At 41.5% G+C, this 15248-nt stretch overlaps 1 protein-coding gene across 1 annotated transcript in view; it reads left to right on the forward strand.

Moving 5' to 3' along the window:
• The window catches only part of citb (citron rho-interacting serine/threonine kinase b), a 45279-nt gene extending 30210 nt beyond the window's left edge, over positions 1-15069 (forward strand). The window contains exons 23-41 of the mRNA XM_030737479.1: positions 5-236; positions 379-537; positions 1672-1695; positions 4322-4492; positions 5552-5732; positions 6476-6564; positions 6662-6766; positions 6851-7020; positions 9333-9413; positions 9721-9856; positions 10168-10307; positions 10418-10510; positions 10813-10921; positions 11050-11178; positions 12060-12140; positions 12264-12342; positions 12432-12605; positions 12819-13107; positions 13936-15069. Coding sequence (XP_030593339.1) covers positions 5-236; positions 379-537; positions 1672-1695; positions 4322-4492; positions 5552-5732; positions 6476-6564; positions 6662-6766; positions 6851-7020; positions 9333-9413; positions 9721-9856; positions 10168-10307; positions 10418-10510; positions 10813-10921; positions 11050-11178; positions 12060-12140; positions 12264-12342; positions 12432-12605; positions 12819-13107; positions 13936-13959 — 2466 coding nt within the window. The 3' untranslated portion in view covers positions 13960-15069. The remainder of the gene's footprint in view (positions 1-4; positions 237-378; positions 538-1671; positions 1696-4321; positions 4493-5551; positions 5733-6475; positions 6565-6661; positions 6767-6850; positions 7021-9332; positions 9414-9720; positions 9857-10167; positions 10308-10417; positions 10511-10812; positions 10922-11049; positions 11179-12059; positions 12141-12263; positions 12343-12431; positions 12606-12818; positions 13108-13935) is intronic.
• Positions 15070-15248: the final 179 nt, after the last annotated feature.

The following is a 15248-nucleotide window of genomic DNA, read 5'->3' on the forward strand; positions in this document are numbered from 1 at the left end:
TCAGGGTCTCTTTGGCCGTCGTCGGGAGGACCTGTTGGCTGCCATGGCGGCTCAGGCCCAGACTCAGGGTCAGAATCAGACTCAAGGCCAGGTTTCCCCTGTGCCTGCCATCCAGCCGGTCCCTCTGCAGTACAGCGACATGAAGGCAGCTCTGGACAAAGAACGTGCTCGTTGCTCAGAATTAGAAGATGCTCTGCAGAAAATGAGAGCAGAACTGAGAGCACTTAGAGAAGAAGGTGAGACTGCCCTGCAGGAATTTGTGGACTCTAGTATACACTCTGTTGTTTATTCATAATGCTCGGTAGAAAGATTTGGCTTTGAATTAAAGAAAATATGTTACTCAAAACAAAATAATCAAAGTTAGTCTTTCAAACCCAGCGCTCCAGTATAAGGACCATGGCAGTTCTACAAACCCGGCCACAGCACGGCAGCAGATAATTATGTCTGCTATGGTGAAGTCTCCCGAGCACCAGCAGGGCCCCACCAGCCTCGCACCCTCCAACTCTGGACGGAGGAAGGACACTCCAACACCTGAGGGTAAGTAAAGGATGATTTTTACAGCAGTGTGCTTTTAATCTACTGGCACAAACATGCAGGCTCATACCAGATGCATAGAGGAGAGTGGGGTAAGATGAGCCAGCAGGTTAGTTAACTCATTTGGCAACCATTCATACTTTTTGTCGTGACCTTTATCTTTTTCACCTTGTAGTGTAAGTGTAATCAAAGCTTGTTTGGCTTCTCAGGTTTATATGAAAAGCTGTTTATCTCAGATTATAAAGTTCTATCAGATAAGTTGATGAGGTGGCAGTGTGTAAAAACGTGTGAATTAGCAAAAGTGCAGCTCTAGTTCGCTCTAGTATGCTAGGTTAAACACCTTTTCCAAAACAACGGCCATGGCGCAACATGGGCCAGAGCCTTTGTGTCTTTGTGCTTGAGTCTGCACGTTCTCTGTGTGAGGTTCTTCTGGGCACTCTGCTGTCCCCCCACAGTCCAAAGACATGCCTGTTAGGGTAACTGGTGATTCTAATTGGATGTGAGGTAGACGTGTATGGAACAAAGCACTGTATAAATGTGACTTGTAGTCCATTAAGTGCAAGCACATAACAGTAACACTTTCCATCCATACGTGCAGTTAGAAAAATGAGATACTTTGTAGCATCAGCAACAGCAAGCTTTTCCAGAAGGTTTGCTGTTATACATTATTAATATAGTGTCGAGTGTACACTAAAGGTTAAAAACAAAGAATCTTTGGATTTTTATGGTGCTTAAAAGAACATGAGTTTTATTTAGTTTTAGACTTAAGTGTCTGTTTCTTCTGAGAGTCTTCATCTCTCAGAACTGCAGACAAGTTCACCATGATCACCAATAAGATCAGCAGGATTGGAGATTTAATCAGTGATAATTACCACCATACTTTAAAATATGATGAATAAAAGTTGGCAGGGTTTTTTTTCAGACAGCTCTTTCTCAGCTGGATCACTTTTACACAGTTGATCCCAAAGACTGGTCTTTTTGGATGGCTACAATATTGAAGTTGTGTTGTGTGAGTTGACTTAAGTACAAATGGCTAATTTCTTAGCTCACTCTCCCCTATTGCCCACACCACACACCTCACATTCAAAGGTTAATTTTTGAAGCTCTTAATATCCTCTTCTTTCACACACCTTTCAGAGGGAAGGAGGGTCACTTTTGAAAGTAAGTCATCCAAATTCATGGTTTCTGCAGCTTGGTCTCTTATCTCTCTTCTACTTTGCTGCATCCACATCCTTGACGGGCCAGATTTTAAAAGCTCTGCACTTTTACAGTATAAAAAGATCCAAACAGGTTTGTCAGATGAGGCTGAAGACTCTTCAGTGCAGAGCTTTAGAAATCTGAAGCATTTTATCTTGGTTGCTGAAGCTTCTGATTTGCAGAACCCTGCTATTTTCTTTAACTCACTATATTCCCACCTCAAATTCACATCATCTACACAGATATACCATATTATAAATTCTGCAATGCAAAAACCACTGTGTGTACTTTTAAACCCACACTCTGATCTAAAGGTATTATCTAGCTATTTTGTTGTTCTTAAAAAAGAGTTAAGGTTGTAACAACAAAGCCAACACTCATATCTTCACCTTATGTCATTGTGACCTGGCAGCTATTGTTGTGAGAAAATCTGCTGATCGTTACAGCAACAGAAAGAAGGAAGAAAGGAAAGAAAGAAAAGAAAAATGTACACCTATCAGTCACAGTATAAAAACTGATGGTGCAAGTCCTGATCATACTGCCAAAAACAGCTTTGAGCCCCTGAGGAATGGGCACAGGACCCCCGGGGGTGTCCTGTGTCAGATCCTTTGGGTTCTCTGGGATGCAGGGTGAGATAACTGTGGATTTGACTTGTTCAGCTGATGCTTGATTGATAGCATCCAGCACCTTTGGCTCATTGTTGTGTTCTTCAAGCTGTTCCTAAACATTTTTTGCCATTTGAGGGGAGGTCACTCCTGTCAGTGGGTGCCATTGCCATGGGGAAGTGTGCTCGGTTTGCAACAGTGCTTACCTTGGAGCCATAACATCCGTATGAATGCCAGCTGCACAACAGTTTGTAAAATAATATCTGTTTTTTTAGAAAGAGAACTAAAGAAGATCTGTAAATTATTATTTATTATAGCGTTGTTAGCTGTAATGATAAGTAATGTTAAACTTTTGTATAGCACTTTTTAAAACAGAATTACAAAGTGCTTAAAAGAAAACATTCATGTAGATCACAATAAAAAAAAAAGCATAAAACCTGAACAGTGTGAATAGTATTATGGTTAAATAAATAAACAAATAAGTCAATCAAATAGGAGGATAAAACATTTTTACCATTAAAAACCTTTTCTGTAAATGAAGGTGAGGAGTGAGTTTGCTAACCTCAGTTCCTGTGTTAAAGAGTTTCACAGCTGGGGGCAGTAACAGAAAATGCCCTTTTGTAATGTGGGAGCAGTTAGGGGGTCTGATCAGAGAACGCATCCAGCAGTTTGGTTCATAAGGTCCAACTGTGTATGTATAACACAGGTAGACGCGAGGCACAAGTTTCAAATCAATTCTGTATCTAACAGGTAGCCAGTATAGTGTAGCAAAAGGTGAGGTGTATTCTCCCTTTGGCTTTGTTAAAAGTCTGGCAGCTGAGTTTTGAGCAGAGAAGATGAGAATGAGCTTCTGATGAGGCTTGATCTGCATGAGCTAAACAGATAAATTGGTTTATATGTGGGGTTGTTTCAGTCAGAATCATGCAAAGATCATATCTAAAGCAGATTTTTTTTTTTTTGGTTTAAATTTTTGTGATATGCCTGATATGTGGTAGCCCAGTTAACAGGAAGAAACTCTGCAGACCGATGCAGAATTTGGCTGCAGAGTACGAATGATGATCTCTACCTCTTTGACTAGCTCTACCTGCTGTCTGTGTTGCTGCCTATTTGCTCATGGATGGCGCTGACTCCCCCTCTCACTGCTAGTGGCAGAAAGGAAACAGGAAAAAAAGACCAAGATTTTATATTTTACTGAAGTCCAATTAGATTGTAATTTGCCTCCATTCCCCTGCTATTAGAGTAAAAGTCTAAACAAGGGGTCCATGAAAGTGAAAAGTAGTCCAAGACTATGTGATGCTGTGATTTTTGCAGCTTATACGTGTCTATCAGTAAGGAGATATGGTCGTTATTGATTACTCTGTTCTATTTGTGTCTCATACTATAATTTACTCACTAAATCAGTCCCCTTTCATATTTTTCTCATGCAATATCATCATAAGAATGAAGTATCAATCATGTAAAGGTAGTTTTGTATGAGAAAAATGCAGAAGGGGCCATATTCAGTAATTTGACAATTGAGATATTCAATAAAGATACAACATAAACATTTACTGCTCATGTTTTTCTTTCTTTCCATGTTGGTTATATTTAACACACACACATGACATAAGAGTTTTAATTTTTATACTAATTGAAATTATTATATTTATAACTGTTACTATTTTGTTTGCGATAATCATGACATAACCTCTTCAATCATCTCTAATAGAGACCCTTGAAGCTGGCTGGATAATGCCTTTAAAATGCAGCAGTGTGTGGGCACAAGCAAAGGGATTGATGGCATTTTTTGTATTCAGAGTTTACTTACATTAATGCATTTTGCCAAAACATGTTCCACTCCTTTTTGGAAACCTTTTGTTTTTTGTTTAACTGATTTCATAGATGGTATAGCATGATGCACTGAGGTTTTGAAGTGATGGATGTACCTGACAGGGTAAGACATGCTGGAGCTGCCTGCCCTCACTGTGTTCCCTGACTGTATTCAGAGTATAGCCGTCGTTTGAAGGACAGTCAGAGAGACAGAGAGAGGGAGAGAGAGAGGGTGATGCACCACAACACCCCTCACCGCTTCACAGTGGGACTGAACATGAGAGCTGCCAAGTGTACCGTGTGCCTGGATACTGTGCACTTTGGGCGCCAAGCAGCCACCTGTCTCGGTAAGTTATGAGTGCGTTCACAAGGACAGACCCCAAACCAGTGATTTAAACCTTCGTGTAAACTGATAATAATAGGATACGTTTTAACTTCTTGCCATATTAATGAAAACAAAATTGTCATTAGCATTTCTGTCGTGTGTTTTTAAGTTTTTGGTTTTACAATGAAAACAAGTGGTGCCGGGCGCAGCAAACCCCGCCCCCGGCAGACGTTTTACCTGATTTGAACGTTGTCCGTGTCACAAACGTGCCACTCTGCAAACAGTGAATCACTGAGATAACACACAAGTTCTACTGACCATGCCCATAATTTTCCTTTGACCTTTACCTTGAGGTCAAGATCATCAAGATTCGAACTCATCTGAGCTTTTTAGCAGATGCATCTATGGTGTGAATGTGAACTTCCTACCTCACATTGTTCTCAAGTTATCATATTCACCAGATTTTCAGAAAAACTTGACCTCTGACCTTGACCCAGTTATGGCAAAAATGTAATCAGGGGATTTAGGGGGTCACTGGCTGCCTTTCTTGCAAATTTGGTATGAATCTGACCGGTAGTTTTGCTGTAATATTGTTAACAAACAAACAAACAATCAGAGAGAAACATACCAGAAACAATACTCGGTTCCCTCCTCTGGTGCAGGGTAGTTACAAATTTGGGTTTCATAAAGATGAAGACCCTGCTAATGGCTGCTACTAATGATTTTTTTATGCCTTATACAAATAACAGGAGCATGTTTATAACAAATTTGTTGATTTATCTGTTATTTCTTCTTAAATCTTTATGACTTACATAAATACATTTACAAAATTTTCAGTTTTCAATGGTTTTGAGATGTTAACAAGTGGCAGACTAAACACAAGCTTGTTTGTGGCTTCTTTTGGTCAGTCCATGAGAAAAAAGGCATTTTTTTCTGGACAGGTATACCTACTGTACATTTTCATTAAACTGATAATGTCAACACTCCCTCCTTTGAGAGTGGTGTTGTCACAAAAAAGGTCGAGTGATTCCCTGAAGCCTCATGTCGCATTGCTCTCTTTAACAATGTTCTTTCTCCTCAGAATGTCACGCTTTGTGCCACCCCAAATGCTCCCCCTGCCTTCCAGCCACATGTGGCATGTCCAGTGACTGCTCCTTGCACCTGTCTGAGGGCCCGTGTCGAGATAAAGGCAGCGCTCCGGGCCAGCAGCTGAAAGAGGCTGGCGGACACATGCACCTGGAGGGCTGGATGAAACAGCCCAGGTTAGCTATGGACACAGCTGTGTTTTCTCACATGCATTATTATATATCAAGACAATCCTACACATCACCTGCCAAAACAACAATGTGCATTCTCAAAAAACGTGCATATTTGGCTTCTTCTTTGCCATTCTTTTCATTGCCCTGTCTAATAACTTGTGCTACAAATAGTGATTTTATTTGAGCGTCTTCATCCATTTCTTCTTTAACTTCACCCACATATTACACCTTGTCATTTTTTTTTTAACAAAAACTAACAAATCAAGCAAAACAAGCAAAAAAAAAATGAAGCCAAAATACAGAAACTGTGTGAAAAACTCACTTAGGTAGCAGCCAAGTGTGGCTAATCAAATGAACCTGATTAAATGATCATCAGCAAGTGTGAGCACCTCAATAAAAGCAGACGTTTTGGCAGTTTGCTGGTCTAGAGCGTTCAGGTGTTTGTTGCCATGGAGGAAAGACATCAGTCGTGATCATAAAGAAGCAACTGTGGCTGCCCATCAATCTAGGAAGGCTTACAAGGCCATTTCCAAACAATCTGAAGTCCATCATTCTGCAGTGAGAGAGATTTATGTATCTTATGTCCTCTCACTCATCAGGCACACTCATTTTAGTGAGAACAACCCCTCATAGGCCCTCACTGTAATGCTCTGTCTGGCAAAATCCACCCATTTGATATTTGAATCTGTTTAAACTTAAGAAACTGGAGGATTCGTTTTGTCATCTGTTGTCTTCTATTCTTGCAGGAATGGCAAACGAGGCCAGGGCTGGGAGAGAAAATATGTGGTCCTGGATGGGACTAAAATATCCATCTATGAGATAGAGCCCAGAGAAGGTGACATGTTTCCCTGTCTCGTTAGTACGATAGATAGAAAGTTATTGTCTACTAGAATTTCTACCAGTACTTATGAATCTCTTTATGTGTTGCTCAGACTCAGTGAAACCGCTGGAGGAGTTTGACCTGTGCCTGTCAGATGGGGAGGTGGTGGTTCATGGAGCAGTAGGAGCATCTGAGCTACCCAACACCGCCAAGTCAGGTAGACACATAGTTGATTGGTCAAAGGTTTGTCAAAGATTAATAATCTTAAGTCATCAATTATTTTATCCTCCCTGTGTATCAGATGTTCCCTACGTCCTAAAGTTGGAGTCACGCTGTCACACTCCTTGCTGGCCTGGTCAGGCTATTTACTTCATGGCTCCTAGTTTCCCGGACAAACAGCGTTGGGTGGCTGTGATGGAGTCTGTGGTGGCTGCGGGTCGAGCCTCCCGGGAGAAGGCAGAGGCTGACGCAGTGAGTATCTCTGAAGCAGGCGAGTGCAACCCAGGGCAACTTGCTCTGTGTCCTTAATGTCTCCTGACTCAATTCATAAACGGCCGTGGTCACAGCTGTCGTGTCTGTGGTCGTAAACCTGATGTTTGACTGTGTTGGTGCTATTCACCAGGAGCAGATTTACCCTCTGTAGTCATTTAAAGACTTAAGTTTTGAGTTTAAAGTTTAAAGGGTAATCCCTAGTTTCACTTATATGTGTCATTAATTGTCCCCTTCTTCTCCCCTCTTTTCTCTTTCTCTCCTCTCTCTTTGTCTTTCTCACCCATGTTTGTTGCTTTTTCATCATGCCATATTGTATGTCCGGCATATGGGCATGTTTTGTTGATTTGCTCTATTCCTACCCATGTGTCACTGCACACATAGGCTGCAGTGTCCAAAAGACAAATGGTTCTGTCTCCACTGGTTCAGGTAAACAGTTATAAACACATAGACATGAGACATACTGACACACACGAGCACTGCACATCCTACATGAGGCACGCAGTAGTGCATGAGTCTGTCATTTTGTTGGTTGGTCACCTCCCCGGCACCCCCCACCCCGCTGTCACCTCACCTGCTGTGACCACTTCTCACTTTCACTATCCTTTGCTATATCCTGAACAAACTCTGAAATATTCTCCCCTGTCTCCGATGTCCTGTTTTATAACCACAGTATGCAAATTCTCACCAAGATGTCTGATCATCTTTGGGTTGATCCTCTGCAGCTGTCCTGTCCGGAGGAGCAAGGATCACACTGCGGGTTTTTATCTGTTTGTGTACTTGTCTGTGTTTTTATCTCTCTGCCCCCTCTGCACACTCTTCTGAGACTGGGACTCAAGTCACTTGACTTTGACTTAGCTGAGAGAAACAAGATCAGTGAGAGCATGATCTTGAAGGGGAGGAAAAAAAAACAGCACGAGAATATGTAGAATCTGAAGCAAAGGGCAAGTTTTTTGGTACTGGAATCTGTGGCCTGCTTCTAGTCTGTTTATACTGTGAGTGCTCAGTTTAAGACTTTGTGTTCTGTTCACTGGTCATTGTTTACGAATGCAGATAAATGTTTAAAAAGCTCAAATGAATTCAGGTTAGAATGTCAAGAATGAGGTAACCTCATGCTTCAGTCACAGAGTGCATCTGGTTCACTTTGGTTTAGTGTAGTAATGTCACTTTATGCCTGGCTCTGTAACTGCTGATGCTCATTTTGGTCATTTACTCTATTTATGGGCCAATCACTGAAATTGTTTAGGCACTTTGACTGTAGTGCCCCTGTGATTCTTTTCCATAACAATAAGGTAACAAAACCTGTGAAGGTCAAGGTTGCAGGTGGATTTATATATTTAACTTTTGCCATATATGTGTAGTTTAGGTGCATTTTTTTAAGTGGTGGAAATGATCTTTAATACAGCCACACATAAATCAGCGCAGATGCTGTTTGGGCGTTCCTGTTAACTTCACAGAAAGGTGAGGGAGGCCTAAAGCTTGCTACTGTATTTCCACCCCATCCCTTAATTAAGAGATCCTTCAGCAGAATTGAGCCTTGTTTGTGTTATGAACTAGTGACCTTTCCTCAGGTTGTCAAAAAAGGTTAATTTTATCACTAATGTTAACACAGAAAGGTGTTTTTCCTATCAAACCTCATAGCCACATTTTAACATGAGTAGTTCAAGTTACTGTGGTGACTGTCCTAATCCGCCTGACCCGCTCATCTCAGCTTGCAGCTGTATGGATGTGATGTAATTCTGCTGGGAGATATTAGAACAGTATGAACTGTGATATTGTGTAGTTTTCAGAGGAAACTGACTCAGTAGAGGACCCCCAGGGTGATACTGATAACAGCATTAATAATAACTTTATTAAACACAGTAGATTCTGTGGACTTTGATTTTTGACAATTTGTGTGAACATTAAAAATTTTGCAATCTGTACACAGTCAAATGTTTACTTCATTTATTCATTTAAATCTTATCACAGTTTCACAAGTGTTGCACATTTATTTAAAATATCCTCTATTTCCTTTAATGCTAACAAATTCTTTTCACTATAAATTAAAACCTCATCTCTTTGGTGCAGTAGAGACTGAATAAAACAGTGTGTTATTAAAGGGGAAACAAGAATAACTTTCTCTCTGTGACCTGAAGCTGAAGACCGACTTGTGACTTGGTCCCACGTCTGTGAATCTGCACCCAGTCCTGTAGCCATCCAGTCCCTTCCGTCCTGCTCCTCCGTTCCCTCCCACCTGAGATCGTGTGGAGGTCATGATCCAGCTGATCCCTCACTTCTCTCTGTTCTTTCAGAAGCTGCTGGGAAACTCTCTCCTGAAGCTGGAGGGAGACGACAGGCTGGATATTAACTGCACCCTTCCTCTCACAGATCAGGTACCACTGTAGAACATGTTTTAAATGTTCAGTATTCATATACAGCTATATAAATTTATTAGAAAACTCCAACACTGTTGGCCATACATATAAACACTTTTTTTTTTTTTAACTTTCGAGCATTAGAAAATGACTTGATCTACAGTATCAGTTCTATTCAAAAGTAGAATAATCAGAATTTATTGGAGCACAGAGCAGATGCTTGGGGCTCTCTGCCAGGGTTTGCCACATGTTGCTCCAGTTTGAAATGTCACCATGTTCACCTGAATATTTAAGCTTTTTTTGTGTTTTTGTTGCTCTGCTACAGATTGTTCTGGTGGGCTCTGAGGAGGGACTGTATGCACTGAATGTTATCAAGAACTCCCTGACTCACATTCCTGGCCTAGGGTCAGTCTTTCAGATCCACATCATCAAAGAGCAGGAAAAACTGCTGATGATTGTTGGTAAGAGGCCTAGCTTTGGTATTTTCAGTAGAAAACACAAGTCTACTGCAGGATTCGACTCTGGATTTTTCTTCACTCAGAGATTCACAGTGTTCATATCTTTTGCCATAACAAGCTGCCATTACAAATGACTGGCATAACTGATAAACTGCAATTATTATGGGTCATTTAAACTGAAAGGTCGCTCTGCCATACTTATAACTTTGGAGAAACTTGTAAATATCTTGTTACACAAGACGGCATGGTGGCTTAAAAGTGACTAATGTCTTTATCCTTGAACGTCAGCTATATGTAATGTCTGTGTGCTGCAGGGGATGAGCGAGCGTTGTGTCTGGTGGAGATTAAAAGAGTGAAGCAGTCTCTGGCCCAGTCCCACCTGCCGAGCCAGTCTGAACTGGCTCCCTACATCTTTGAGACTGTGAAAGGTTGCCATCTGTTTGCTGCTGGAAGAGTAGGTCTTCCTCTCCTCTGTAACTTTTAGGATAAATCAGGCTTTGCATCAATGTTGTTTTCATGCTGGAAATGTGATTGTACACACGAGCGTGTGCATTCTCTTCACAGATAGACAATACGCCTTGTATATGTGCCGCAATGCCAAACAAAATAACCATCCTGCGCTACAATGAAAATCTTAACAAATACTGTATTCGTAAGGTGAGTATGACCTGGGGTTCATGGTACAGTCTTTTATACTTTTGAAGGTAGAATAGAGTAATTACACTACATAATAAAAAGAAAAAAACTTATTTAACTGTGAAATTTAACCAAACATAAAAGAACAGCCGTGTGACTGTGTTTGCTTCCAGGCTTAAAATGGGCAGTAATACATCTTTTCCCCAAATAAAGGCAATAACTGACTTTAAAAGTGGACATCTCCTCAGACAGTTTTCTAGTAGCGGGTATGCTCTATGATCAAGTACTGACTTTTACTCACCTCCTAATTCTTTCTCTCACAGGAAATTGAAACTCTGGAGCCCTGCAGCTGCATCCATCTGACCAGTTACAGCATCATCATCGGCACAAACAAGTTCTATGAGATTGAAATGAAGCAGTTTGTACTTGAGGGTAAAGAACTTCTTTTTGCCGTTAATGCTCCCAGGATCAGATCACTGTGTCATATTCATTTATGTAGCCCTATGTTTCAGTTAGCTGCATCTCTGTGAGATGTTTAACCTCAGCTTTCTCCGCTGCAGAATTCTTGGACAAGAACGATGTTTCGTTGGCCCCAGCTGTGTTTGCAGCCTCGTCTCACAGTTTCCCCATCGCCATCATGCAGCTGGCCAGCAGTATGCAGAAGGAGGAGTATCTTCTGTGTTTTCACGGTGAGTCCAAATGAATAAGTGGTGCATTATTCCCATGCTCTAAGTGTTATATATTTTCAGCTGGGCAAGTACGTTTTACATGTGCATCCATGTAAGGAGCACAAACTGCGTCACAGGATTTTTAATGCATTCATTTTGCGTGTAATGTGATACAGAAAATGCAGAGATGTGTTTTTATGCTTAGTCCCAAAGTCTGTTTTATACTGCTGGCATGGCAGGTAATAGCACCTAGATTACAACTGATCAGTCAGTTGGATTACACTTATTATATCAGAGAAAATACTCCATCCGTCTTGTTCCACTTATCCGGTTCACCTTGTTTTGGCCAAAAACTAGAATGATTTCCACATTTCGTTTATTACAGGAAACAGTCAGATTTAAACGAACGCCTTCTTGCGTTTAAAGACATTCTGTTTAAAATGTAACAGCTTTAATGTGCAGCTGTAGCATTAGAAACAAACAGCAGCACTGAAAGCGCACGGTCATAAAATAAAGCTCTCGCCTCAGGTGCAGCACCCAAATCATTTTTATATTCCTCACATCTCTCCCTGGCCTGTTCCTCCTGACTGACATTGGGGGCACTCAGTTAGTTCATTTATGTGTGGGAGAAGAGTTAATAACTACCATCATCATGTTGATTAGCTTTTAGGTTTTAGCAGCTAAAGCAAAGAAAGCCTGGCTTGCGTCATAACACACCTCTCTGCTCCGCATGCTGCTTCTCTTCTCCGTTTGTAGCAGGAGCTGATAAAATGCTGAATAAAATGGTTATGAGTGAAAGAAGTTACTAAATATAAATGTCAAAGTACATAAAATATTACTGTCTGCACAGTCTTGTGTGTAAGTGTATGATGAACAGTGTGTTGTAAATGTTTCTGTGGCAGAGTTTGGAGTGTTTGTGGACTCGTATGGACGAAGAAGCCGCACTGAGGAAATCAAGTGGAGCCGTTTGCCTTTGTCTTTTGGTAACTCCCATGTTTTTCCTCTGCTTGTTAAATTGTAATAAATCCTTTTTGTTATCATGTGAAACACTTTGTAAATGCTCCTTTTATAAGACTGAATAATTGTGTCTCTGTCCTCTGATGCAGCCTACAGAGAGCCCTACCTGTTTGTCACCTACTTCAACTCCCTGGATGTCATTGAGGTGCAGGGACACACTGCTCTGGGGTGAGACACACCAGCCTCTTGTGTCACATTTTATACGCTTTCATTTTGCTTGTCAGCTGCATTTCCCACATTATTGTCTGTGCTTCCAGGCCTACAGTGCTGGCCCACCTAGATATCCCAAATCCACGTTACCTGGGCCCAGCTATTTCCTCTGGGGCAATTTACCTCGCCTCCTCCTACCAGAACAAACTGCGGGTCATCTGCTGTAAGGGAAGTCTAATCAGAGAGTCCGGGGAGCTCCAGAGGACCGGTTCCAGTCGAGGGTCAGTTCACTGACAGTGGCACTCTTAGAGTGATTCAAACATTTAAACACTCTCAAAACAAATCATCCGAAACACTTGAACATTTGAGGTGTCTGCTAAAATTCACTGGAAGGTTGGTTATGTTCTGCTATAAAATATCACACCATCCTCCTCTTTCCTGACACAGCCTTCAGACAGTGGTGTGAACTGCTGTTCTTCTGTGTTTCGCTGCAGTAGTCCCAGTAAGCGATGCCCGCCCACTTACACAGAGCACATCTCCAAGCGTCTGACCTCAGGCCCCGGCAGCCATGACGGCTTGCATCGGGAGCCGAGCACCCCACACCGCTACCGCGAAGGCCGCACAGAATTCAGAAGAGACAAGTCTCCTGCCCGCCCTCTGGACAGGGAGAAGTCACCTGGCAGGGTGCTGGACAGCCGCAGGGAGAGGTCTCCTGGGAGATTTGGAGACAGCTCTCGACTCCATGCTGGCTCTGTCCGAACCCAGCTCGCACCTGTTAACAAGGTAAGTAGAACTGTCCAGTCGGCCTGAGGATGCAATAATTGTTTTCTTCCTTTTGTGCTTCATTTCATACCCCTTATCTTTGTTTGTGGAAATAAAAGCAAAACCAGTAAGAAAAAAAAAGAAATGACATAATGAAAAACATAAAAGAAGAATGATCACAATGATATAAAATAAATCCATAAAATATTACAGTCCTATTCTTCATCCATTAACACAACGCTATTCTGCTGAATGTAGATACATCATTCTGACAACATATTCGGGGCTCCAGATGTCTTCTCCCTGCTTATTTCTGTCAGTGTGCAGAGAAGCAGTTTGTGTCTCTGAAGAGGCTGAATTGCCAGCAACACTTGAAGTATAAAGAACATAATTGCTTGACCAACACATTTTGGGTCATACTGATGAAGCTACAGGCTGAAACACAGTAAGGTTTTTCTTCATACTGAAGTGTTGCTTCTGTCTCTTAGGCGTTCTCTGAGGATGAGCCACAAACCTCTGCTCTGTTTCAGCAAAGACACATTTATGCAAAAACAATAAGTCTAAAGATAAAGCCAGCAGTGTGATGTCATAACCTTACACAGTTTTAGTCCCCTCTACAATGCACTCTTACTTTTAAAGCACATGAAACATATGGAAGTCCCTCTGTTGAAGGGACTCACATGTTCTGTGTGCAGTGAGGTCACCTTTCAGTCCCAAAATTGATGCTGCACTAATTTAATAAATGCCATCAGATTTAAATTCAGTGTTCGTGATGTGTAAGCCCAAATAACACTTATTGACCTTTGCCCTTTTTTTTTTTTTTTTTTTTGTGCCCTTATTGATTTGCAGGTGTGGGATCAGTCGTCAGTGTGAATCCACTTGTACACAGCTCCTGTACAGAAGCTGAAGAGAACCAACTGGAAAAGCCCTTATTCCACCCTGAGTGCAAGCACACACAAACACACACTTTCCCAGCTCTCAGGCTGACTGTCAGCCCCATTGCCTGTACATAGTGCAGCGTCAGTTCCTTGTTCAAACTCACATAAACCTGCAAAGGGAGACGTCTCCTGTGACAATCCTCTTTTGACACGTGCTTTCATGGGAGTTATCCCACAGTAGATTTGGTGGCAGGGAACCTCCTCTGATCTACAGCTCAACAGAAGCTACTTTCTATCTCCTCAAAGTTGTAAATATTGCTGTCGGAGTTTTTATAGATAAAGGGAAGAGTCGGCTGGTAAAGCCATGTCTATTTTTTTTAAAAATGAGTTTCTAAAAGATGTTGCAGGGAGATTAATGATGTCGTTGGTTAGGAAATATATCAACCTTACATAAGAAATATCACAAGGTTTTTTTTTCTCCGTTAAGAGAATCAAACTATTTAATTACTCACATAGCTCATGAAATGAAAGTCTGAGGAAGCAACACTTTGCACATGAGACGGGATTTGAACAGGAGGTTAAGAGCTCATTTTTGTTACATGACCAGATCAAATGTATGGTCTTCTTGACTGAATAGCCTTTGATATATAATTGCATATGAGTGCTTTGACCGTCGTTGTCTGGCCACTTTGTAAAACAATTAAGCAGTGTTTCGCTCCAAGTGTTCCTTGTGTTGTTTTTAGCAAACCTAAGATAAAGAAACACGCAGCTCTGCCTCTGATGCCGGACGCCGTGCAGTCAGGCTGGCTCGAAGCGCCTCAGCTTGCTCTTAGTCCGCTGCTGCTGATTATGGTACAGATGTCCTGTGTCTGTGCAGTGATATGAAGTCTAGTAACCGTCAGGGGTCGCCACTCGCTAGTATTGTTTCTTTAGAGGCAGTAAGACCACCTCCACTCATCACATCAGTGAGCATGACTAACTTAGAGCAGCACTGTCGCTTTTTAATCGATTCTCTTGGTTGTTCTTTTGTCATGTACTCACTTGGATTTGCATTCTATAAGTAGAAATTGATGTTAGTGTAACTTAAAGGTTTTCTTGATTTTTAGAGCTGTATACCAGTACACGCATTAAACATGATTCCAGTGTCTGTTTTCTTCTTTGTATGTTCTCAGCTGCTGATTTTCCATTACATCAGCTTGTGGCAGTGAAGCAGGGATCAGGTGCAACTAGCAAACACACACACACACACACACACACACACACACACACACACAGGTTTTATCT

The sequence above is a fragment of the Archocentrus centrarchus genome, chromosome 9 (assembly GCF_007364275.1).
Source record: "Archocentrus centrarchus isolate MPI-CPG fArcCen1 chromosome 9, fArcCen1, whole genome shotgun sequence".
NCBI lineage: Eukaryota > Metazoa > Chordata > Actinopteri > Cichliformes > Cichlidae > Archocentrus > Archocentrus centrarchus.